Below are 27891 nucleotides of genomic sequence, written 5' to 3'. Positions count from 1 at the left end.
GCAGTGGATGTTTTTTTTCCATTTTTGGCATTTCAGATCTACCTTTGGCCCTACACATTTCTGATAGAAGAAAATAGGAATCAAAGCCTAATCAAAATGTACGTGTGTACCCAGGATGCAGCTGCTGTCTGAAATTCTGTATTGCAACTTTGTGTGACTTTGAAGTGATTTTGTATCCTGCAGTTCAATGTTAGACACATCACATATTATGCACTAAAATTGTGCTTAAATGCTTCTGAATCACACAGGGAATAAATGCATGTTACTATCAGTTCTGTAATGGAATAGGATTCTCATCTTAGAAGGAAAAAAAAAAAAAAAAAGAGAGAGAAAACATAAATAATCCATATCAGGGAGTTTTCCCAGCTCCCTGAGTCTGTCAGAAGAATGATTAGGTATCTCAACCTTTGATTTCAAAGTGAAATGCTGTCATCATGTCCTGTACTGCAGGCAACTGGGCTGGGGTTGCCTTTGGAGGCCAGGGGTGAATGATGCTAATGCAGATTCCTGTCCTTCATCAGTGAAGTCAAAAGCATCTCCAGAGGCACTGCTAACCATATCTTGCAGCAATGAACCAGTACTGTTCTCACACAATTCTCTTCAGATGCAGGTAAGCCTGATGGATTTTTCCCAGCAGACCACAAAGACAATCTGCTTTATAACTCATCTCTCACCAGCTATTTTCAATTGCAAGCATCAACATAATTTCTTTTCCTGATGAAAGCCATCTGCATGTTTTACACTGACAGCTGTCACAGTACTTGTGAGAGGATGTTTCCTTTGGTCTGAGGAAAAACAACAACCACCATCTCTTCTGCAGGCCCCGAAATGCAATAGCACAGAGCAATATAATAGCACAGAGCACAGCAACACAAGTTTACACCTCTACATGCAAAAACTGCACAATGTCATTTTGCTTTTATTTCTAGTATGTATGTATGCAGGTCTCCATCTGGAGCTTGCACTAGTGTCTGGGTTACAGGCTCGCTCTAGACATGATGCCTTTCATACTTAAAGCTTTATGGTCTCAAGGCTCCTTGCTACATTAGCCAAGACTTGCATTCAAATTATGGGACATCCAAAAAATCGACATATTGCTGTTGATTTAAATAGTTTGATGTAAAGAACTATAGAATAAACAAAACAGAGTGAAAATCCAGGGCCAAGGTTAGGAGCACACAGTCACTGGTATGTTTACAATAAGTCTTCTGCAACCTAGTACATCAGGTTTGGTGCTTTTCCTAAAGGATGGAGTAGAATATTGAAATCTAAAGTAATTAGTGAAGGTCTTACAGACTTTTAACAGGCTGATTTCATTCATGTTACTCTCTAATACCACTCTGAAAAGGGTCCTCAATGACAGCAGGGTTTCAGCTCCACATTTCTGGAGCCAGCCGCTCTGCTTGGGCTGCCTGCAAGCCAAGCTGTCTACAAGGGAAGTGCAATAATTAACAAAGCTCTCTATGGGCTTCTGCCTCCTTTCAGTGTGGAACTGTCCCCTCCGGGCAAAAATGAATCAAGAAAAAACTGCTAAGCAACTTGCTGTTCTCCCATGCTAGCTCTCAGTCTCCCTCAATGCATCTCACAACTGGAAGGAAAATGACACTTGGATTGAAGAGGAGCACATGTGATTTTGAAAGGAGTACTACATTCACCATTGTTAAATTCCTTTCACACAAAGAACATAAAAAGGGATGTTAATTGCAGACTACTCCCCAGGCTTTTGGGTTTCATCAACTGCTGAAGTTCTCATGATTGAATTAGGGGAAAAACCTTAATGTCCTATGGATGTTGAGCAGACCTTCAGGCAGACAGTTCTCTTGCAATTAACGACATGCTGTGCAAGTGGGAACTGCCTGGGCACAGCAAAATAGAGCTAGTAAGAAGCTACCATCGTGAACATCATTTACCTGTAATTGTCTCCATGCATAAAATAAGTTTGGGGCCACATGGGACTGCCAATAGTTTTTAACTCTTCTTGTTTTACTTCTCTCAGAGGGACCTATGTCATGCTTCTGGTCATTAAGCTCAACTCAACAACTGGTGTTTCCTTGACTAGTAATAACATTTGCCTTCCAAGATTTTTACATTCTTTGCTTAATGAAATTGCTCTTCACACATGCTTTCCCTTCTCTTCTCTTCTCTTCTCTTCTCTTCTCTTCTCTTCTCTTCTCTTCTCTTCTCTTCTCTTCTCTTCTCTTCTCTTCTCTTCTCTTCNCTCTTCTCTTCTCTTCTCTTCTCTTCTCTTCTCTTCTCTTCTCTTCTCTTCTCTTCTCTTCTCTTCTCTTCTCTCTTTTTTTTTTTTTAATTTATCTCAGTTTTATTACAATATTAATGCTTCTTTGGGTATACTTTGGAGGTAGGAATTGCTACTTGACTAGCAAGAAAGGTTGCCACTTACACTAAACTTAGAGAAATGTGGCTCTGAAAATCACCAGAGACACAGCGAACATACATACACACCACCTAAATGCTATCAAAACACAATTTTTACTCAGTTTTGATGTTTTATGTAAAGTATTATTGGAAATCTTCCTTCCAACTTCTCCACTCAAAAATCATATTAGCAGTTTGACTTCAATGGGGAAAAATAAACAATTCTTGAGATCTGCCCATTAAGACAATCATCCACTGCTTATGAACACATTCATACTGATGTGTATCATCTAAGAGAGCGAATGGTTTGCATTGCTAGATCAAAATAAATGAACCGCCAAAACTGAATATATAGGATTACATTCACTGACAGTTCCTACAGAAGGCTGTTTGGTGTGGTTTGAGTAAGAGTATCTTCAACTATCCCACTGCACACATGTGGTAGTTCGCTTCCAGGTAATAAACTAAAGGAAAATGTCATTTCTGGCATCCACTTGATTTCTTCTGGAAAATGAAATACCATTCAAATCATTCATAAACATTGAACAACTGTGTTAATTTTCTGCAAAGATGGGACATTGTGAGTAACGATTACTAACTGCTTCAGTCTCCATTATTCCATGGTAGCTGTTGTTGTTGTTGCCCTCTTTCTCTCCCTAAAATGAAATCATCCTCTTTTCATTAACAACTGAGAATAGAAGCAGACTATCAATGGGATACACATTCTTACTCTCAGTTTTGAACGTAACCACCATATATAGCACTTGAACATTTTTGTTGTTTTCTGCATATGAAGCTAATGGTTTTATTGTTGCCTCTAATGAAGGGTTTTTCCACATCAGTTTCAGACAGCTTAAAGAGAAAACAATTTTTGTTCAACTTATGAAGATCACCTGTCTAGTACATGGCTACACTGCATACTCAAGAGGCCAAAACAATATATGCTGTAATCTCTTAACAATACTTAATGATTTTTATTACAGGAACAGCTGTGTGAAATCAGCTAATAAAAAACACAAGGATTTCCATTTCGAAACTATGACACACATGTTTTGCCTTTGTTGAAAGCACCGTTCTGGGAAGCTTGTTGTGATAGGTGTTGTCTTCTGACTCAATCTCAGTCTCCAATTTACACCACTCAGGCATCATATGACAGTCCAGACGCTCAAACTTTATGGGCAAGTTTGCAAATCAGCAGCGTGAGTTGAAGCGGCAAGAATTTAATGCCAGCCCAAGAACAGACTGAGTGCAAAGAAGCCAAAATCAGATTTCCCACCTGATATTCATGATGTTCATGGAAACATCAGCTTCTTTCTCACTATACCTGCTGAAGCTCCTCTCTGGATAATGGAGGACTCTTCAAAACTTGCATTGCAATAAAGAGAAAATACAAGCTTCAAAAGCATCAGAAGATTATTTGTCACTACATAAAATATTGAAGCTTCCAAAAGCAGATTATGAAATACACAAGTAGTTGCAACACATTTTTTCTAATTTTGTTTTGCAAAGCAAAGCCAATTTCTGTAAGAGTCTCCATACTCAACTTACTCCTAGAATCTTTTCCTTCATTATTTGTAAGCAATACAGCACCACATCAAAAACGCTAAAAAGTCAAACCTTTTGGGCATTGTACAGGAAGTAAATTCTTGTTAGCATGCAAAGTTTCTCATTATAGTAGATTCCGTTTCTGCATCTGCAATGTTAATTTTTGAAGATGCCAGCATAAAGTCATTCTGCATTCACTGTCTATTTTTCACATGATTACAAAGTATCAACACCAGCTCTTTTTACTTGGTTTTAGTGCATTAAGCTATCCATGTTCCTTAAAAATACAACTCTTTATATACATGAGAATATAAAGTCACTTCATATATTTGCACAACACTTACACCAAGTTTTTCTCATGATCTTCAAAATATTTGAAATGAAAACATATCTTCTCCCTCACATGCATTTATAAGAAAATTCTTCTTTCCTTTTGTTAAAATTTAACTGGAAGTGGCAAATAGTTGTCTCTTACAACACACAAAATATTTAAAGCAGCTGAAAATCAGAGCACAACTGTCTTATAAGGGACTCCTAGAAGAGGAGTTACATATATTGTAAAATTTCACCTTTTAGCTACGCTTATCTTTCATAAGGGGACATTTTTAAAATCATAGGAAATACAAAGTGTGTAAAAGATGCTTAAACTTCATCTAGAAGAAACTGTGGGCTAAAAAAAAGCCTTACAAAGCAATACAATCAGAAATCACAAGTAACTGAAGGAAAAGTTGCATTCATGCTCCCAGGTACACAGATAGTTTGATTCTTGGCAACTGTCAACATACCAGGATTGAACTGAGCACCAGAAGCACAGACAAATAGTTCTCAAAATGATTAAACACAACTTAAAACTAACTACACTGACAGGCACATTGAATCCCTGCATTTTCTGAGGTCCTCCATTCTTCTGTCAACAGGACACCTACGTATTCCAGAACCAACAATTGCAGGGACAATGTGCCACTGCCATATAAGCAGTATTTTAACACAGTTTGAAAATGTACTGCAGCAGAGTGTGTTAGAATTGTCACGTATTTCCTTGGTAAATGAAACAGAAAATAAACTGAAAGGAAGTTTACAACTAAGGTATAAACAGGGTATCCCAGAGAATACAGAGCTGGCAAAACTAACGAGCATCTAGAATGGATAGTTCTTGACATTCATGTCTCTTCAATAGTATTTTCTAACTGGAGGAACAGTTTTCATTTCTGGAATGAAATTATCCTCTATTGTCTTCCTAATTCATTTGTTAACTCACAGATGAAAGACAAACATTGAGCTATTCTAAATTCATTCATTTCTTGGACTAAGAAAAAAATAAATGAGTGAAAGAATGAATGAGCTCATATTTGAATGTAGTACACATGCAACAAAAGACACCCTTCTTTGAAATTACTAGGGAAATGCCTTCCTGTCTGTTTAGTTAAGATAACATTTAACCTTAGCCTGGTATAAGATTAATTAAGATTAAGAGAAGATTTGAGAATAATAGCAAAAAAAAAAAAAAAAAAGACAAAAACATTCCGAGTAAAAACATTAAAATCCAGAAATCACACATGCAAGCATTTAGGATTGTTTTTTATTTACTTACATATAATGGGACAGAAATCAACCAAACTTCAAAGGAGTCTGCTCCCTTAGAGCCACGTAATTACATCTACAGTTGTTGTCAGCTAGGAAATGAGCACGTCTGGCTGTTCCTCCCCTGAAATAATCCTAAGCAGCCTGCTGTTCCAGGCTGTGCGCAGAACCTCTCAGCACCACCAACGTCCTCCCCACAAAGCTGTGGCTTCCCCCATACTTTGCGTAATACCAAGGTGTCTACACTACTGCTCTCCCACTGCCATGGATCAAGTTAGCACAAGCAGGAAACAGAAGGCAAAAGGAACGGGGGAAAAAAACAACAAAACAAATCCAGATGCTGTGCTTTTTGAGGTCACACAATTTCCTCAAACTAGCTTTTATTAGCAATAGCTATTGTTCATCCAGTGAGCAGTCCCAAATCACAGCTATAAAAACAGAAATCACTTTAATACTTTTTTTTAGCCAATCACTGAGGCACATACAGTATATACTGCTTCCTAAATTTACTGCAAGGGTTTTAATTCTCCATTTAGTGGAGAAAATCAGAAGGGTCAGACAAAAGCTCTGACAGTAATAGGTGCTCTCCAACAGAAAGGCGGCAGTCAATTACAAACCATTTGCAGAAATTGGAGAGCTGTCACAGACTCGTTTACAGCTGCAGTTCAAGACAGGCTGCCTTTGATTTGCCAAGCTGTTCCTCACCGCCTTGCGCCTAGAAAACTAGGACAACTTCAAATAGTTTTTAATGAAATGACACTAGCAGACCTGCACGCCAGCCCAAGGAGTGAACTGCAGTATAGTCTGGGCAGTTACTCCAACAAATTGTGCACAAGCCATTATTACTGACAGATGTGACAGCTTTTCGACTGGAGAGAGGACAGCGAACAGACCTATCTGTTTTCCCCTTTCTAAGTACAACCACAGTACATCATTCAGAGCTTCAGAGAAAATTTAGCATGTTCAGAGTAAAAACTACTCTGAAAGAATTGTTCTCTGCGTATTTAAATCCTGATGAATGCTCCCTAGTTTCCCATGATTTCCTGTACTTGACACAGTCAGGGGTGACTGACAAACAAAGCCTTTGTTTCTCTGCTAAAGCAAAGCTGAAGCTGCAGAGCTTCCTCCCCTCGAGCAAGATAGGTGCTCAGCTCCCCATGCCTGCGTGTCACGCTGGGGGTAGAATGTACCCCAGGCAAGCAGGGCACCTTGCAGCACTAGGGATGCAGAGGTGACCTGGCCAAGCACCAGCCAGCTCACACAGCCGGTGCTGCATAGGTGTCACCTCTGATGGGTTCTCACAAAGGTGGAAGGTGTTTTGACACTGACTGTAACACACTGCAGATGCCCTAGAACAGGACAGTAGAGAAATCTGCACTGTCACTGCCAAATGGGAGAAAAATCCCCTTAGGATTTATTCTTCATGCTTGCAAAGACGTTTTGGAAGCATAATCACAGTGGAACAGAAGATAGAGATTATCTCCATGGGAATCCCCTGTGAAAAAAGAGATGGGCTAAAGGCCCCAGATCACCAGGCTTCTCCTTATTCTCACAGAAAACTGCATAAAGTCATCTATACTTGACTGAAGGAGACTACAAAAGGACTGCAAACATAAAAGACAATCAGTTCCTCTGGGTAGGGTATGGCTAGAGGCAAAATACATCTTCATTTTGGTGTTCTGAGATTTTACATTTTGCTTTATCTCCAGCTTTCTACCTTTCCTCTCTTAGCTCTGCCTGCCTATCTACATATTCCGTAAAACTAGTAATAAATTCCTGAACCATATAAACTTATTTTCTGTTATGTAATTGTGTAACGTATTATCACACATTTGATTAGAGGTACAACCAACTCAACAACAGAAGTAACAAAAACACTTCTGCTGTCAGCAGAATGGCAGCCTAGTAAAGTCCACAGACATGAAAGCTACCCATGCTAGCAGATGGGGGGTTCAAAACAATATGCACTTGGGCTGGACACAGACTGCACTTTGACTGACATGGAGGAAAAAGGGCAAAAAATTGTTCTCTGAAGATCAATGCATTCAAAGACAAACACTAACTGTGGGGGTTCCTACATCACCCTCCAAAGCTGTAATTGAGAAAAGGCATGACCATCCATTATTTCAGCTGAAGTTAAATAATAATTGGAGATGCATAAAGGTTCTTCAAATAAAACAGCAGGAAACACAAAAATCCCCAGAACTGCATGTCTCAAAGTTTGCAGTACAGTCTGAAATTATTCATGTTATGTAAGTGTTGCTTTAGCCAATGCAATCTTAACAAGTCCTAATAATATCAGCAAAAAAAAAAAAAAGCTGCATTAGTTTCATTGCTCTGTGGAGAACTGGGTTCAAGCAACACAGAAAAAGGCATTTGACAGGTCTCTGTCTCTATGTCATTTGCTCCTATCGCAATGCTTTTGGAGACGCAGCACCTATTCCTAAGATGCTGACCTGCCAGCATGACCTCAAGATAGTAAAACACTAAATACAGCTAATTCCAAATTAGTGCCATATATTAATTTCTTTTTACCCCCACAAAACACAGTGTTAACAATAAGACAACACTACCTTTACATTTATAATGATTCTTAGTTATGTTCTTACCCTGAAAGGTGGATCAGTCTTCTCCCTGTGTGGTACTTGGTCCAGAGTGCCATCAGTACTGCTCCTTTTCAAGCTGGATGTGACATCAGGCACATTATTAAAATCTGCATTTGAGAGAAAACAAATAATTTAGAGGGTTACAGGAGAGGAACAGAAAAAGTTTTTGCTTTTATCTGCAGATACTTTTAGTGCCTAGCAGAATTTTTGTAGGGCGAGAAAAGGAATACAAGATTTGCCACTCACCTCCCAGCCATATGGAAAATAACAGAACAGGACAAAGTAAAGAGAAGCTATGCCTAAAAATTCTGCTTTCAAAACAATGAGCTGGACATGTAAGAACCATCTGAAGCAATGTGCATCTCTGATATAGAAAAACAAGCCTCACACTCTTGCTAGCAGCATACTTTCTAAAGTAGCATTATTTATAATCAGCACACTGTGCTAAGACAACCAATGAGGACATTCTCAGCAGTTCTCCTTGGATAAACATGCTATTTGACACAACTTAGTCCTGAATCCTTTAAAGGTTTAATAAGAGAATTTTGCCTGTTAATAGCAGTTAACCAATGTTAATAAATCTGGATTCCAAGTGCAGGGCATCTGGCAAAACACAAAAACAGTAGGGAACGACCTACTCTACTTACTGAGAGGCTGTACCTCGCTTATATGAAAACTCAAGACCTATTACATAGTGCTGAACATTCATATGAAAATAGTCATTTTCTCTTTGCATTTCCTCAAGTGGCTGCTTAATGCGCAGAGATATTTTATTTTTATATAAGAAAAACTACTAGAAGTCAAGCAAATTCCTCTGAACTAGAAATAATGCAATTCTGTCTCCACCTGGGTGTTTAAATCCTGAAGCAGGATGTTTTCTGCTGTTTTTACTTTTAATATAAGGCAGCTGTTGCATCCTCTGCATCTTCTGATTTTGATGGAAAGCTACCAACCAGACTTCCTTTCCCCAGACAGCTCAGCAACGTCTTTGCTTTCTGGCTTCAAATTAGTTGAGAACAGGGACTTGCTGCTAGCCTGTACCCACCAAATAGTTTCTGTTAGCATGGATTTATAAACTGAAACAGAGAGGGAGGTGGAAATTTTAGACCTGAAATAGCACCACCTTGAGGTACCTACCTCAAGTTTAATTGTCAAGGTTGACACTTTCTACTCAGATGCCAAAGACTTGACTACTCTGTCATTCTCTAACCACTTAGGACCAGTATCCCCATCACTTTTCTCCTCTCAGTCTTTCGTATCTTTTGCTTCTGGAGTCAGATGTAGCTTTTGATATCTCAGATCCCCTAAGCCACCTTTGCAGAAACAACACATTTTACACAGCTTCACCAGTCACACATCTTCTTTAAGAACTTAACATGGAGCTTATCTTGTCTACTTATTTTATTATGCTTTTACCCTTCTTCCTCCACCAAGCATGAATTATTTGCCTCTGTCTTCTGGAATTCTGAAGTCATATTGAGCCTGCCTTTTGTATATGGGTCTATGTGAATGACCACTGACTTCAATCACTGTCAGCTCCTGGGTTCACAAAAAGTAAGCCAACTCCTAAAACATTAACTGACACTATTTGCCATTTGGACTCTTTTTACTTGTCTTCTTTCAGTGCAGTTTTTCCCCAATACCTTCACACAGCATGCACCTGAGATTGTCTGGTTTTTTTCATTAAAGAGCTACCTGATGTCAAACTCCATACCACTGGGATACTAATATCCTTTCCTCGATTAACAAAGTAACCATCAATTACAGAATGGCTTAGGTTGGAAAAGACCTTAAAGATCATCATGTTCCAACACCTCTGCCATGAGCAGGCTGCCCAGGGCTTCATTCAGCCTGGCCTTGAGTACCTCCACAGAAGGCATCCACAACTTCTCTGGGCAGTCTGTACCAGTCCCTCACCACCCTCCGAGTAAAAAATTTCCTCCTAAAACCTAACTTAAATCTCCTCTCTTTTAGTTTAAAGCCATTCTCCCTTGTCCTGATGCTACCAGACCATAGCAGTCTCCTTTCCACTTATAAGTTCTCTTTAGGCACAGGAAGGTCACAATGAGATCTCTCTGAAGTCTTCTCTTCTCCAAGCTTAGCAAGCTTAACTCCCTCAGCCTTTCTTCATGGGACAGGTTCTCCAGCCCTCTGATCATCTTCATGGCCTCCTCTGGATCTGCTCCAACAGCTCTGCATCCTTTCTATGCTGGGGGCCTCAGACCTGAACACAGTACTCCAGATGGGGCCCCATGAGTACAGAATAAAGGAGGATATTCATCTCCCTCAGCCTGCTGGCCACAGCAAATTAGTCCTTTACAAATCAGGAAATAAGTGAAACTAACATACGTAAGCAACAAAGCAAAAGCATAAATGTAAAAAGATGACAATAAGGTAAAACAATCAGTAGATACCATGAACAGAACAAATCATAATAAAACAGCCAAAGCAGGCAGACAAAATATTGTATCTATCTTTTCTTCCCTTCACTCTTATTTTTTTTTCTTCTTGTAGTCTCCAGGACTGTCAGAGGTAGATCTATATTGTCTTGACCATTTTTTATAGCATTTACTATTGGCACAAAAACTGATAATAGTTAAGAGTAAGCAATATTAAATGTCATTTTAAATAGTAAACTAAAAATGTACATGGAAAGGATCCAAAGAAAAAAGGACATCCTACTGTACACTGTATGCCAAACTATCATGGAGATGGAAGGAAGGAAGCATGGCTTGTTGATCAGTTTAGCATCCATATCCTGTCTCCCTTTTCTCCTATTACTATGGAAGCAGACTTCCTCTGGATTTGTTCATACACATCATTGAACAATTTCCAAAGAGCAGAGAAGCATTAACACCAGCTGCATAGCTAAAAAAAATAGTCAAAGGGTAAAGAAAAATATACACTGCCTTAAAGAATGTGAAACCTCAAGTGCAAAACCTAAGAACACAAGCAGAATACTGGAATTCTCCCTATTTGTTTTACTAAATGAAACAGGAATAACAAGGCAACCCATAAAACTATGTTTTCTTTGAACTTTTACATATGGATTTAGCTGTGCCGCAAGATTCATATAGCAAAGATGTTCAAAAACTGTAATGTAAAACTGTTACCTCGTAGGCTGTGGAAGTTACTGTAGTTTCAGGATAGCAACATAACCACAGAGAGTGTGTACAGCATTCAGATCAACATTATAGCCACATACGTATACTTTCAGTATATAACATTCTAGATCTTCGCTGAAAATTAATACAGTAAAGTATGCAAGTAGATATATATTCTTAAAGATTATCTAAACAATAAAAGGTCAAAACACCACTTCTTGGCAATGATGCTTTCTTCTTAACCACCTGTATGTTACTTACTACAATTACATTACCAACTAGTTAGAAAAGAAAAGAAAAAAAAATGACTGCTTTGCTGGAACTATATTGCCTAGGAGATGTCCAGAACACTAATCTAATGGGGAGTATCCTATTACTAGTTCTGCTTATACAATACCAATACAGTAGTATATTAGATTTTTCCTATTGATACATTTGTAATAAACCTTTCTGAAAGAAGAAAGTAACCAATAATGTTGAGTTAAATGAAACTTGGTTTCAACAGTTAAACATAACTTTGCTGAATGAACATCCTTCTGTCCTATCTACACATGCAGACACTCACGTACAGTGAGTATAAATGCATATCCCTTCCATCTAAGAAGGACAGAAACCTCAGAAGCAGACAGCTGCTTCCTATTTAGCAAACAGGATAATCTCCAAATACAGGTCAGCTTGCTGTGAGTATGCTAAGTAGCAACCTCAGATAAATGATAATATCCTCAGAAAAGCACAGGAACAAAATGCCACTGCGTGAAAAGGTTAACTACAATATATAACATGTGCGACATGCCTTATACTTGCTTTCTAGTGATGAGTTAAGCATTAAGAACCCAATGACCACCTTCAACTATCAGTATCACCAAAGAAGAAAGTGCAGTGGTTTGGACATCAGGGTTTGGACCAATAAATGCAAACATTCTAATTGAACTTCCTCTCCAGTGCCATTACTTCTGCAATATTGCATCTCGCTGGCAGGCAGATACGTGACTCTGAATCACTGAAGACAAATAGCGAAGAGAAAGAAATAATAAAGTAACCACTAAAAAATGAAAAAAAATATATACTTCCTAAGTCATGTTCCTCATTACTAATTATTTGGTTTAAAGTGGGCATGGAGTGAACAGATGGGAGAATCAATGAGAGAGATAAAAATACAGCACATCTGAGAGCTCTGTACGCCTACAGAAATGCATCCACGTCTCTGTGGTGAAACATGCACAAGTGGTCAACATAGAAGCCATTCAAATATTTGTGAGCAATGAGGTACAATGGAAACATCCTTCAACACATATGTGAGACAATAATAATCCGTACTACGTTCCTAGCCAAGAAACCAAAGGAAATCATTTGGAAAACATCAGTAATTCATTTACCATAAAGAAGTCATCAACAAATTTAAATGTTATTAATCTCCTTTTTCTGTTCAATTAACAGAGAAGACTTAATTACTTTCTACTCAACGCTGCTCTTAGCACTATGGCCCCTACCTACAAACAAAGCTGAAATTACCATGGGGAGAAAGTAGGAACTGAGAATCCTGCTGCTTTTATAATTCTTTGTAGTACTTTGAAACATGTTCCATTTTAGATTTTTCTCACCAATTTCAAAAATATGAAATACTCTTCTTAAGCATGTCAAGTGTTATCAAGTGTCAAGCACTATGTAGGTGGTGTAACCAGCCCCTTTTTCAAACTACAAGAAGAGGGTGTGTTTCCATCTGCCACTCTAGTGACAACAATAAATTGGAAAAAAAAAAAAATAATCCTTCTAGATTTGAAAGCGAAGGTAACACAGCAAAATTAAATGTACCCATTCTCTCACTCCAAGATATACTAAGAGTGGTGCAGAGGCGTCATTTTCAGCTCTTGGCATCAGCAGCAGCTCTGAGCATCACTTGATAACTACCCTCTGCAAGTGAGGAGGAACTTTTGATAGTCATAGGCAGCCCTGACCTTGATAAAAATAAAGCCATAAAAGCAATATGGAAAACTGTTATTCCATTCTGCCATACTCCCAAGATATCAAAAACCATTGCTTTGAATCAGAATGAAACTGTTTTTTGTTGTTTTTTTTTTTTTTTCCAAAACACTGAGAAAAAAATACCACAAAACAAAATGAAATGGTTTGACATCAGAATATTAATCCATGATGTAGGATAGAGAGATAAGTCCCCTGCTCTGTCAGATTCAGGCAGGTATTCGAACTAGGGTCTGTCTCATCTAAGGTAAATTGCCTGTTAACAGTAGTTAATCCTTTGAGTCCTTTCTGGTGTCTTGCTTACAGTTAAAGCTTGTCTCATAGGATGCAAGTGGCCCAGGTAAAAACCCGTCTATCTTCAGCAGGAAAAATAAAAGGCAGGAAACCGTTTTCATAATGATCCAGATGCTGATGGAGAAGACAGGATGATGCTATGCATCCCTTGAATAATAAGCAATACCTGAGTTTAAAGGAATAAAAATGTTGAGGGACTCTGTTGTAGGAAGTGACCTTCATGGTAACTCCAAAGGCTTTCTCAACCAGATGTTTAAGGAATCTAAGCTTAAATAAATAAATAAATAAAAACATCTTTACACCTTTATAATATCTCAAGAGATATCACTTTATAAAATGGAAAAAAAAAAAAACATAGAAACCAAACCACGGCAGAACTGGCTATCAGAAAGTACATCAAGAACTAGTACAATTAAATACACTGATCATTCAAACTGAGTACATATCATTAAGAACATTACTAGTCTACCCTAAAGAAGGTGCAAAATGACCTTGAAGATAGATCCACAGTCCCAGAATGAAACTGCAGGACATAGTTTTAAGGACCAATAAGAACAATTCCTTCTATAAGCACATCAGTTGGAAACATGAAAAAACAAAATGCATGAGAATGTAGAGAAAGGGGTAAAACCATAAAGCTTTGAGTTAAAGCTACCTAAGCAATGGTCAGGCCTGGATCAGTTACAATACTGGCCAGAAATTTACCGATGCAAAAAAAAATAAATAAAAAAAATGAGAAGATGGGCATTCAAACATCACATGAATTAATTTCTGAAACAGGCTTACACAGGAAGAAAGGATGCTTGTAGACTACTGTGTTTTAAAATATGATAAAACAACTGTATGAACAAGGTTGTTTAAAGCCTCAACTAGCTGAGGATTCTGTGAGTCTGGAAATTCTTTTCCATTCTTTGTTTCTGTCATATTATGTGAAAGCTAAAGCACTAGTATAGCATGTGAAAACAAACTACAGCTATACAGGAGCATGCATAGATGACTTAGTGTAGCACAGAAGTTACTTTGTTTTATTAGTGCTGGCATATAAGGACTCTGACAAAGAATAATGAAGACTAAGATAATGCTTATATCAAAGTGCATGTAGGTGAGGAAACCCTAGTGTCAATAGCCATCCTGCACCTCATTTGCTTGCTGATCCTACTTCAGATGTTCATTTTTAACTCTAGCTTTTTTTTCTGATGCAGTCTTATCTGGTTGTAGGTTCTCTGGCACTGGGGAAGGAAATGGTGCTGTCATTTCCCATCCTCTTGACAGAGGATTTTTATCTGCAGTAAATAGATGATTCAGATGTAAAAATGCATGCGCACAAAAAGCTTCAACCAATTAGGATGGCCTAGGTCTTGTCTGTAAAAGACAGATATCCAAGATCCCCAATCAGAGCAATTAACAGCATTGTTAAATACTGATGCTGTATGGTAGTTTCAGATATACATTGCAAAACATAAATAAATTGGATATAAAGTATAAGAGTACCAGCATAAGTTTTAAGCTTGAAAATGTTAGAATCCAAAGTTATAAGGAATTACAGAGTTCTATCCTCTGGGAAAGACTGTATTCAATATTTTCACCAATACTCTAGAAAGTGTCAGTAACAAATAACACAGTCAACCTTTAGTAAGATATTCTCCATCTGTAGACCTCTGCTACAGAGGGTTTTTGTAACATCATTACATGGTTAGGATGGAAATAAGAAAATATATTCAGGCAATGAACTTAACCAAGGTATGGTAAGCCACATTCTTCATTATTATGTGGATTCTCCAGACTGAGCATTTAATTATCATAAGGTCTTAATTCCCATATACTTCTAGTCAATGTTACTATCAAGACAAAAGCAGATTTACATGAGAAAATAACAAATGCTTCTTAAAGCAATACTAAAGCCTGAACTAAATCTCAGAAAGGTACAAAGTCTTGGTGGTCTTAATTCTTTCAGACTCACTGAAAAACAGGGAGTGGTGAGTGAAGCATTCCAGCATTGCCTAGAGACATGAAATATCAGTGTGCTGAACTCTAAAAATGCTCCCTTGGAGAGTAGTACTCATAACCTCAGTTAAATAACTAAGCCTGGCAGGTAGAAGGCATGTGCTATTTATCTTGGTCTGATGCAACTAAATATATTTCAGATTTTCAACAGTATATTTACTCTTTTGTAGTGAAGTTAAGAAGATAGGTATGTAAGCAGTTCCTTCTGTATCCTTTTTTCTTTCTGAACAGCCACAATGAATAACATTCAAAAAGAAACAGTTGATCCCAAGGAATTATAGAATGGCTTTCAGGAGATATTCTCACAATCTTTGTTAAAGAAGGCACTCAAATTTTGCTAGAGAAGGTTCTGGGCTCACTAATTCTGTTATGAATAACTCCTACGTCTTGCTTATTTCAGCACCAGATCTAAGAGTTCTTTGGCTCACATTATCCCCTAAGACCAGGAATGGAAGGGGTTCTCAGTTGACCCTTCGTGCTTCCGGGCACATTGCTGGCTCATGTTCGATCTGACTCCAACTAAAACCACTAGATCTCTTTCTGCAGGGCTGCTTTCCAGCCTCTCATCACCACTAGAAAGTAAATGTAGAACAGTAAGGTCAGCATTCCAGTGCCATGGATCCAAAGTGTACATTCTTATTAATCTCCAGTTAAGTTTTAGAGAATTATGGAATTATTCATGTTACATAAATTCCAGTTAAAATTACTGAATGCAGCTAAGTGTTTAACTACTGCATAGCACCAGTTCAGTTGTTTCCCCACTGCTGGCACTCACAGGCAAGTATTACTACTTAAGTACTCAGACTCCACTGCTGGAGTAAATTCAAAACAATTCTGCAGGCAGTAACTGTGGTTATTAACTGTGCTTCTCTGCTGCTTTAACCAACATTTCAAAATGTAGTGAAATACTAAATTTATTACCAAATAAAGGCCTCTTCCTCTCCTGTTTAGGAAATTTTCAAGTTCTTCAGAAAGACTTTTGCATATGTGCAGATACTGACTCTCAAACTCTTGCTAAATTAACACAATACATCTCGACTCCACTCGTACTAGTAAATTAAGTTTTTAGAAAGTGAAAACTAAATAAATAAGAAAAACACACCAAAAATGCACTCAGTTTTACTATTCAGAACTTTTTCTTTCTGCAAGATATATTGGCTTCTATCATATGATTGTCATAAGCATTTCATAACTGGCTGGAAGGCACGTTCTCAGTTCAGCTGACTCTTTAGTGTAGCTAGAAACTGCATTCAGTAATACATTCAAGATGTTAAATCTGGAAAGATTATAATGCAGTTGTCATAACATCAGTCTTCCTAGATAGTGTTCTTCAATATGTGATTAATAGATGCCTGTCACTGACATGACTAATTGTTAGCAAACAAGGCTTGCAGTTACTGGCCAGACAAGTAGGCTCTACTCACAGCCTCTCTCATCCAGATGTTTTGGTTTCAGAGTGCAAAGTGTTGAAACATCAGCAGGTGCTCTGTAAGCTTGCCAAAGGGCAGCACAGCCAGGGTTGTTCTTATTGCAAATCTGATAAAGCCTAGAGAGAAAAAAGCTCATTCTTCAGGCAAGAGTCTGAAATACTGAAGTATTATAAGTCCCCTTTGTTCACATCCTTCAGTGAGAAAGAGATACTTCTTGTTCAACCACTGCACATTTTTCATGTCTATGAAAAGCCAGTATGTTCGTGCAAATATTCTTGTAACCATACAGCTTTAGCAATGTTGAGCCACATGAACAGTGGCTTAGCTCCCATCAGCCACCTACTTCTGCAAGTGTGACTTTCTGTAGGCTGCTTTATGTTCTTTTCTTTTTTTCCTTCTAAATATCTGCAGAAACATCCATTTTGAAATTAGAGCAGAATCGTTTAGAACCCCTGGGAGTTCCTTTGTTGGTTAACTGCTGGTCATAAAACAAAGCAATTTGACTCACTTAACAATTCAGTAATCAATAAGAAATACAAATTAGCAACATAGTAACTAGCAATGCTACTTTAGCAAGCCCTGATTACCCCCTGAATTTTGATATGTTTTTATGAAGTTAATTAACTTGCTAAACTTTCTCTGTACAAGTATCTGCCAGTCACACAACTGTGCAGGCTTTCCAGGTTTAGTCTTAACACTTTGCACTGGCACCACCTTACAGGTACATTTTTTCCTCCATCAAGTAATTTAACAGTTTAGCAAGAATTTGTGGCTGGTTTACACAGTTTTTATAATTACCCAATCATTTTATCCCTATGGAACATACAACAACATGCATGTGCATGTCTCCAGCTTTATAATTAATAAATCTCCTTGCTGACTACTGTCAGTCTACAGGATTCATTACTATGGGTAACATAATTTATGTCCATGTATTACCACAACTTCGGGCCACTGACATCATAGGAATTAAATCATAGCAGCATTTAGCAAAGCAAAACAGAATGTTCTGTCTGTAGAAAAGCACAACGAAGAGCATTTAAGACTGCCTCATTTTAGAGCATAAACAGTCTTTTAATTTGCAGCATGCACATCGAACAGGAAGCAAACAGGAGTGTTTGTCAAGTGCTAGTAAGAGCTCATTAAACCACCCTTCTTGAGAAACATTCAGTATTATGCAACATGCAGTAGACAGCAAGTGCTTCTGTGAGGAGATAAATGTTTCTTTGAATTTACTGCTACATTGTTAATAGTCCGAGGTACTATTCAGAGCCACCAATGTTATTTTGCCAGTGATAGACCAGAGCACAGCTCCAGCATATTTGTATGAATGCTGCAAAGGCAGTTGCAGTGAAAGACAACTTAATAGTTTTCCAAGGCAGTTTCAAACAAACACCTTATCTCTCTGAGCTCGCCTTGACACCCAACCTCAGTATGTCCTCTGGTCCTTGCATAGCTTCCTGCTGAAGTGAATTGGGTAATGAGTGAAAATAGAAACTCAAAGTAATAGATCTTCACACTGATAACCAGTCATGCTGCACAGACAACAATATGATTGCACTGTAACAATGCTTTTCCAGCATATTTACACCATGCAAACCATCAGATATCCCGTATTCAAATCATCAGAAAAGAGTCAACAACATTCAGCTACCTGCAACACCAGCACTCCTTCCTCACAGATGGCCTAGCAGGGCTGTGAGACTCCTCAGGAAGCTAAGAAGTAATAATCACCCTCTTAGAGTTCAAAAGAGCTTCCTGTGACTGAATAAAAATAAATGGCTTTCATTTCTCACAAGGGCAGTTTCACAGCACCAGGAAGACCATGTCCCAAAGCAAGACTAAGAATTAAGGCAAATAAACAGAATGCAATTTGTGAAGAACTATATGAATAGGTAATATTGAAAACGTCTTCTGGTGTAGTTCTACTTTTGTTTGCAAAATGTTTTGAATCTTGGCTTAAAAGAGGCTTATGAAATGCTCTGAAAATGATAGGCAAGCAACATGCAAGGCACGAGGAGCTAGTGCTTGCTATTGCAAGCAGCAAGTGAACTTCCTTTTCCATCTGACTTTCCTTCTTTTCTTAAGGGACATAAGGGCTTTCCAACTCCAAAAGGGCTGGAAGAACATTCAGAACTGCTCCTGCAAGGCTTAGACAGTGACAGAAGCACAGACAGAGCCAGCCCCTGCCTTTATCTTCTCTCTGGGCTCATCAGTACCTGAAAAATGCTCAATGGAGAAAAGTTTTCTGGAGTAGTTGTGGTTTGCAAATTAGCTTTACAGAGGCACTGAAACCACTCCTTGAAACACAGTTGTGAAATATGTCAACTGATGCACTTTGCTTCTGAGTAAGCTTGCAAAGGTTAATATTAGAAGTGGATCGTTTCTTGGAAAACAAGAGAGACTCTTCTCACGTGAGAGTTTAAGCCACCGATTCTCCTCTTGAAGCAGTTACATTTTGCATAAATGACTAGTAGATATTTCATAGATGAAGTGCTGAAAAAGAGCTTGCCATCTCCAAAAGCATCCCTCCTTGCAAGCAGCTCTGCCTCCCATACATGCCTTCCCTGTTCCCACTTTCAGGTCCTGCTGCTTACCTGGCTCTGACCATAGTCAGATCTCTGTGCCCACTAGTTCAACTCATTGCGTTTGTAAGCAGGAAAGGGAAAAAAAAAAAAAAGAAAAAAAAAAGGAAAAAAATAAAGAAAAAAAAAGTTCTTAAATTATCTTCATTGAGGTCTTCTACAAGTGCTACTGTCAGCACAGGGGCAGGACCAGTGCTGGGGGCTGGACAAATGGGCCAAGGCAGTGCTGAGAAGGAGGAGGAGCAAGCCTTTCACTTTGCAGCCTTATGTGTGTTTTTATTTGTTTTTAATAATTATCATCCTTTTTTAAATAATTTCTTTGCCATTTACCTATCTGATCTTCCCAGGAAAAAGCTTTTCCTCATGAAAAGTTGCTAAGTCATATCCCAACTGCCATCATCCCCCACTTTGCCCACTTTGTAATTATCTGCTTTTTATAAAATCAAAAGTATTTACAAATTAGAATTGGTTTCAACAGTGTCAGCTACCCAGAAATGACAGCTTTTTTTTTTTTTTTTTGGCAAAAGCCCACTTGCTGGGAAAATAAAATAAAATTGCCTAACTCTGACAGCAACTCACACACTTGGATGGGTTTTCACACCTACTAAAGCTTCTGCCTCCTCCTTCAGCACTCTGTAGAAATACTGTGAATGCACATGGGGCCATCTTGGAAAATAGTTCTCAATTCTTGCTTCTTCTCTGCTGTTTATTCCTTCAATATTCACACCATCAAAGAGAGTTAATTTTTCCTCTACAGTCACAAGAATCCTATACCAATTCTCTTACGTTTTTTTTTTCTTACTATACAAACATTTGTTCAATTTCCTTAGTACTGGAGCTTGAAGGAAGTTTAGCTGCTCTGTTGTTTGTTTTTCCACAGTTATAACTTTATTTTTTTAAATATTTCAGCTCATTGCTTTTCCAGAACAAGTTTATTGCCAACCAAGTGTCTAAGCAGCAACACAGTGTTGCCATTTGGAAGGTCAAATAATATGACCACAGGCAGCTCCAAAATACTGCCATAAGGATTTGGCACCCTCTTGGAGGGAATGAATCACTCCCCACAGTAAAATTCCCTGGGAATGATTTTTAGGAGTGGAACAGTTGGTGACTGGAGAAAGTCAATCACTTCCCTTCTGTACAGTAAAATCTGCCAAAGTTTGGCATGAGGTATGGTGGAGTAACCTCTACACAGCAGGGTATGTATGAAAAGGCATTAATCAGGGTTAGGCTGAGCAGTTAAAAAACTGTAAATAAACTATTTCCACCCAAGTTGCATGAAGACAGAGATTCTACTTCAAATCTCTTCTGCTTTTGCCTGGTTGTTGTCATCTAGCAGCAGGCAGGGTATTAGCACATGACTTATAAGACTGAAAATTTCCATTTTCCAAGCAATTTGTTAATTTCATCTTATTAATCCTCACAGTATTCTAGAAATATAAATAGAAATAGTTAATTTTTAAAAGCAGGAAGGTGACAGTAGAAATATTAAGACTTTTAATTCCAGGTATGTACCCTGGGAAAACATGTGCTTCATTTTTGTAAAAGGAGCCCTTCCACTGATACTGATGGACTTCCAAAGGCATTGCCTTAGATAACAGGCTCAAAATGAACAAACAAATATCAGAAATTATTTCCAAAAGTGTGTTCTTAAGAGTGATTAACTCAATGCTATCAAAGGAAATAGAACAATATTAAAAAAGAAAAAGAAAGATGAGAACTCAGCCTCCAAATTCCTGCTCAGATTACTAAGAACCCCTCTTCTTATCTGAAATCTTACTCAATTCCTGAGTAAGGAAAAAGAACACAGAACAGTTAAACCCTTTAAGATTATCTATTAATTCAAAGCTATGTCATTTTCTTCTGTTTTTATTTGAACCTCATCAGATGATCAGACACTAAGCTTTGATACTTGGTAATTCAATAAACATGAAAGTACTTCTCACAAAGCTTAGTTTTCAACTATTTGTTCACTTTCAGAATAAAATAAACCTTCCTTTGATGCTTTTAAAAAGAAAAGTAAACCGTGTCATTTTATATGCTGGTGCTTAGTGTATGAAACATACTCCAGTAATAATGGGCTATTTGCACAGGTTGCAAATTTATCCCAGAGGAACGATGAATCTAGTGGATGGACACATACATTTATTATACAAAATACCTCAGGTAACACTGTTTTTTGATATCAAGCCAACAAACTGAGTGATAGCCATGGTATAATTATGTAATTAATTAACTCTATCATAATTTTTGTTTTATTACACTAACTTTTATGCCACCAGTCAATTTAATGGCATTTTAAATTGAACTAAGGCCCCTGAGAGAGATGATACTTACGGTATCACAAATCTTGTGTTCAGATTACTTTTAATTTCAAAAGATGACCTAATAAAATTGCTTTATAATTAAATTCATTCTGACAACTTCTATGCGATTATTTTCTTCTCTCCCATTTTTAATTATGAAAAAAAAATCCAGTCAGAAAACACTTGCCACCATAATTATATACGAAAAGCAGAGATCCTTCTTTGTACCTCTCTCCATGCTATCCCTTACACAACAGTGCACTCTGGCTAACTTTCCAGTAGAATTTTACTAGCATCCCCCAGAGGCACAGTGAGAAAACTGCATCTTTTTCATTCAAGAAACTGGAATTGAATTTGCTTATGTACCGTTTGAAAAATAGTCAAGACACATACAAAAAAAGCAAATCCCTGAATACTTTCTGCTTCAGACAGATATTTTATATGTATTCTAACAGTACAAGAAACATGTCTCAGAGACACAAAAAACCTCCTAAAAGGGTTTCACACACAGCGCACTCCCTGTGCACATCTGCCTGTCCCAGTCCGGTGACACAAAGGATTGCAAGCTGCAATGGCAAGTATTAATGGAAAGGATGCTAAGGTTTCTCTCCCATTAACTGCTTACAGCAATTCCAGGGCAGTGAGTCTTCATCTGTTGTTGAGGCTTGCCTAAAGAAACTGATGGAGCTTTGGGTACTATCTATCCCTAGGACTTTCTGGCTCAGAGGCAGCCCTATGAAGGCCCCTAGAGGTGACCAGTTTTACCCAGAGCCTGTCACACACCTGTTCACAGCACTCCTGAGTGCTCCTCTCTGCAGACACCCCATGACAGAGACAACCAAGCAGCCCCACACAAACCCAGGAACATGTTCGTACTCAGATCTGAGCTGGTTCTCTCACAGTGGGCTCCTGCATAGGACCCTCTGCCCCAGGGAGTGGAAGGGTAACCGTGCTCCTCCATGTAGCATCTATTTCCACCTGGAAAGGCAACTCAGCAGTGAGTACTAGCACCTTCCTTGGGGATGACAGGGCAATACAATCATCAAGGGGCAGTTCTTACATGGCTTTTGGCACCTTCACTGCTTAGTACCTATTTAGTATTGAAACCAATTATGTTCTGTCCCTGATACAGCACCATTAGGATACAACTGAATTTCATTCAATGTTTAGAACAGCAGTATTGTATTGAATAAGAAATCCAAGCAAGTATGGCATCAAAACAGCCTCTGTGAAAACTGTTTTCACAGGCTCTACTCTACACAGCAATTGGCTATAGTCAACTGGAATACGCTAGGGGTAGTATCTTAGGGTTAAAGCAGAGCTGAACAACTTATTTCTGAACTGTTAATGATTACTGCATTCAGGGTACCCATAAAGTATATGGTATCTCATAATTTGTAAAGCATGTTAAACACAGCAATACATCTGCCTCTGAAAATCATCAGATCACTTCAACCACTAATGCCTGGAGATACTGGAGATGCCCAGCATCACAGAGAATTATGCCCGGTAAGACTGGATGGTATAGCCAAACAGATTAAAACAGTGTAACTTTCCCGCAGAAGTAATCATGTCTCATTCTATTTCTACTTTATAAAAAAATAATGAAATAACAGATCATATACGGAGCATAAATGGAACTTCAATGGCCTGCACTTGGCTTACTTAATGAAGCAGAAGCAGAAACATGAATGTAAATGAGTTTTTAAAAAACTGCTGTCAACTTCTTACCACTTTCTGTGTTCTTTCTGAAGTTATCAAGAAACTCTTCCAGGAGCTGTGACTGGTTTGGAGGCGGCAACAAACTTTTTGGAACCCTGGAAATGTCACCATCCGATGACCAGGATGCACACAAGGGTTGCTGAGTCCCACAATGGCTCATTCTCAAAGTGAGCATTACGCTTCTCTCTGAAAACAATAGCTCCATCTGCCTGAGGTCAAGATCAGACACAGACTCTCCATTTATGCTCAGGATTTCATTGCCTACACGTAGCCCTGGGAGCATACAAAAGGAGAAGGGAAAAAAAAAAAAAAAAGGAATATAAAACAGAAAAGTCACAAACCAAACCTTACACTGTTCCACCTTTTATTTTTATTTTCAATAAATCTGTTAAAAGACAATGAAGTTTTATATGTGCCATAAAAATACAGTTTGATCTCACTCCTTCTTTGATACAAGTTGCTTATTCTAAAAGATGCTAGAAGATTTAGAGCAGAAGGTAAGTTCAGCTTTTGAACAGAGGCACCTCTCATGACTCAGATAACCCAAATCCATTACAAAAGATGGCCCATCAGCTTACAGCACACTAATACATATAACATTATTCCAGTCTAGAAGAACAAGAAACTAGTCATATAGATTAAATCATTTGTGCAAAACTGGAAAAACAGCAGATAGGGTCTTTACAAAGTCTTTGTATAAAGTCTTTTGTATAAATCTGAACAGTAGCAACTGCTGTCTTTCAAGATTTGCAGCAACTAAGTGGTCATTATTCTCAGGTAGCTATTAAAACTTCCTATATTTTCTGTTTTCTCCCACATTATCCAGAGAATCAGAACTAACATGATCCTACTGAAGACAAATGTGATTTTGAGCACAATAAAGAAGGAAGTTCAGATAAATGCGTATAGAAAACTATTATCATGAGGGACATGATAATTTCACAACACTGAAAGTCTTGGGTCTTGGAGAGTGACCAAGCCTATGAGTTCCCCAATGTGAGAAAATCTCTTCCTTTATCCTGTTCCTTCATGCAAAAGCACTTGGTCGGATCAATGAATACAAAATTTGTTTCCAAGGGTGAATTATCCTGATTATATTGGAAGGATAATTCAGTTATTCTGTGTACATTATCTTTCCTGCAATCATACATTTCCCATGGTTACAAGGAAAGAAAACTATGAACAGTAAAAGCCAAGAGTCATTTCAGATAGCTGTACTAAATCTCTTTCATGTTTTGAGTCCGATACGATAATGGAGTGTAGTGTTAAATGTCAGTACGGTACATACCTTCCCTGTATGCAAGCCCATCAGGAAGAACATCACTTACAAATATGTGTGTGAGATGCTGATTTTCATCAACTTGAGCAGTGACAGCAAAACCTGAAGTAAAACAGATTTAAATCAAATAAACTTTCACTGAAACAACTCTTTCATTTTGTGAATTTAGTAGAATTAACACAATCAGCAAGTTAATATTTCTCATGAGGAAGCACCTGCAGATCATAGAAAAGTCACCTCATTGTTCTCAGCCATTTTGGGACAGATAAAGTTAACAGGACTTTGTGAGGAAATGTCATGCTGTGCAGTAAAAAGACAAACAGCTTGAAAAAGAGATACTTTCTACCTCAGCCCCACAAGGCATTTCAGTAACACAGCTCATTGTTACAGTGTGAGTTCCATAAAGTGTCCATCTGACACAGAGTTGTTTTAAGCAATTCCAGAAACTGGAAACCCAACCTATAAGAGCAGCAAATCTAAATCCATACAGACCCATTAGTGAGCCCAGGAAAAACAAACAAAAACATTAATACTAACAAACATGCAGATAAACAGTGCAGAGCCATTTAACTAAGATACCTTTTCAAAATGTATGTTTACTTCTAAGCATAAACACCTCATGCAGATAAAAGGCTGTCATAATTTGTACCAAAGGAAGATCTGCTGATACTGTGCCAACCTGTGTTGGCAGTCCTCGACCACAGTCTGGTTGATAGCATTAACTTAGGCAAAGGACATTTTTCTTCTGAAACTTACATGCTTGAATAATTTATCGTCTGTGGAAGAATAGATAATGGGACTTTCCCAAACAGAGAAATAATTAATGCATTTGCCAGTGTAAAACAACCATTATAATCATTATAAAGTCACGAGTCCTTTGCAGATTTTGACAAAGATAGCTGTAAAAATGGCAGAAAGCTCCTGAAGAGACAAAGCAGCTATTCACAATGATAAATATTCCTGAGAGCTGTTTTGGTTAAACTTACCAAAATCAGTTATATTTTCAGTCTTTGTAAGATGAATGTGATAAACATTTAATGGGCAAATTTCTATTTCGTCATACACCTGTTGGAAAAAGAAGGAACAAAATTGAGAAAATTACGAAATTGTAAGTATCAAAACACAAAGGTACAGCATAGGAAAGAAATGCAATACCATTTGCATCAATACAGAGCTAAACTTTGGTATATTTACACAGAGAACAGTGTTACTCTGCAAGTATCACTGGAATCAGTGGGACTAAATGCAGATTGAACTAGAGATATAGACAATCCAGTCTGGAGATGAGACTGACACTTTATGTCTGTACCAAAATCCCCACTTAAATTTTCAAACAGTTCTTGAAGAGAGTGTTTGTAGTGCCTACCCATCTGAATGTCTGCACAGGCATGAACTGTGTGAACAAGGATGGCAGAACGCAATGCATGAACAGCTTTAAAGCCTTATTTTAGAACTATATCACACATATTCATAGGTGATAATTCAACTGTAGCTACAGACATCACTGAGCTATATCTAAAAAGAATCACACTTTCCTGGTCTACTATGTACTCATATGGTTCAGGAGCACAATATTCAGTATTTTCATCAACCAGCCTTCTGAGTTGTAGACCATAGTTTCTTGGCTCCAGTTGTTTCATCTAAGGAAAAGAGAATGAGGTTTGGAGTTTATTATTTACTTCCAGAATCCCAGAGGGCAAAGGAGCAACACACACAAGCACATGCACAATCCTTTAGAAGTCATGCAAAAGTAATTTAAACAAGTCATTTTCAAACTATTCCTGTGCTCTAAACAAAATAGCTGTCTTGCTTCAAAGCTAATGTTGAAGTACAGTTTCCATTTTCCCTTAAAATTCATCCAACTTCTTTCATAAGTACTATATCTTGGCTATTAGATTAACTGAACATCGCTATGTTTCTAAAGATAATCACAATTATTCTCTGTACTTTTGAACTTACACTCAGAACCATCTTCTTTTGTGACTACTTGTAATGGCTCAGTTCTACTTAGCAACTTTTTTCTTCTCATATAGGAAATGTGTATGAATATAAGGGCTGCTAGAGAAGGGGATTGGCTGGGAAGCTGATTCCCTAAGGGTTTGCCTTTTTTGGATTCTATTTTTATTGCTAGGTTTCACCTATGATCAGAGAGTTTCACACATTTTTTTTTCCACCATGTGAGGTCAAAGCCAAAATCTTGTATCAACAAGAAGCCAAAGGGAGATAGGAATATTCCCAGAGAATATTAGCCTGAAAATGCCAAGCCCCTGATAGGAGTTGCTCTGAAACCAGGATGCTGCTGAGAGCACTGCATAAAACATTTTAACATATTAATAAAGCAAACAAGAGAGGAATGACTAAAACAGAAGGAATGGCAGGATCCCTTAGGATTATTTAACCTCATTTACACATCCCTGCAGCTTATGAAAAGAAAATCTACTGAATAACTAGTAATTACTTGACCATTTTATTACTTATAAAAGTTTGAGTTACAAGCATGCTATAACCTAAATAATTGTATTCAAATGCACGCTCTTTGTTTTCCATATGTGCTACTCAAAAGCCTCAGAGAGAAAACAGAAATGAGAAAATTAGGAAACACATAAGACATGAATGACAAAAAACCACCTTTGAATTGTATCCTTATACACACAGCATTCAAACATGTTCTGTTTAGAAGAAAGATTCCTTACAATCACCATAGTAGAATGAAAATACAGGATAGATGAGCAGAAAGTAGTCTGCTTTAGAGAATGCTTAAGAAAAGCTTTGCACACAGAAGAGGAAGAGAAAAAAAAAAAACAAAAAGTGTTTTAGAAAAAAAAATCAAATTATTTAAAACAAAGTTTAAATTTTTCAATGAATTACAAATACTTTGGAATAGTGGAGTAAGAGAGGTAAGGAATTTCATGTGTACAAATTTTATTTCATCATTCAGACGTATTTCTTACGTGTTATCTTAAAGTCTGAATGTTTCAGCAATACTGCGCCATCTGCTGGTGAAATAACGTCTCAAAATTCCTTCATTCTGAGGAATGTATTTCTGAGAAGTAAACTTGGCTATGAACTGTTTCTCCAG

At 37.8% G+C, this 27891-nt stretch overlaps 1 protein-coding gene across 3 annotated transcripts in view; it reads right to left on the bottom strand.

Moving 5' to 3' along the window:
- Positions 1-27891, bottom strand: part of TIAM2 (TIAM Rac1 associated GEF 2) — an 85214-nt gene that overhangs the window by 22772 nt on the left and 34551 nt on the right. For 2 of the 3 annotated variants that reach the window (XM_015858245.1, XM_015858246.1), the window contains exons 10-14: positions 26348-26452; positions 25799-25877; positions 24822-24914; positions 23543-23806; positions 8112-8215 (exon numbers count right to left, since the gene is read on the bottom strand). In XM_015858245.1, coding sequence (XP_015713731.1) covers positions 8112-8215; positions 23543-23806; positions 24822-24914; positions 25799-25877; positions 26348-26452 — 645 coding nt within the window. Of the gene's footprint in view, positions 1-5512; positions 5696-8111; positions 8216-23542; positions 23807-24821; positions 24915-25798; positions 25878-26347; positions 26453-27891 lie in introns of those variants that run through there. The other variant, XM_015858249.2, reaches the window with a different exon arrangement.

This window comes from Coturnix japonica, chromosome 3 (assembly GCF_001577835.2).
Source record: "Coturnix japonica isolate 7356 chromosome 3, Coturnix japonica 2.1, whole genome shotgun sequence".
NCBI classification, from domain to species: domain Eukaryota; kingdom Metazoa; phylum Chordata; class Aves; order Galliformes; family Phasianidae; genus Coturnix; species Coturnix japonica.
Note: the sequence above shows the minus strand (reverse complement) of the source record. Positions and strands in the feature narration are given on the sequence as shown.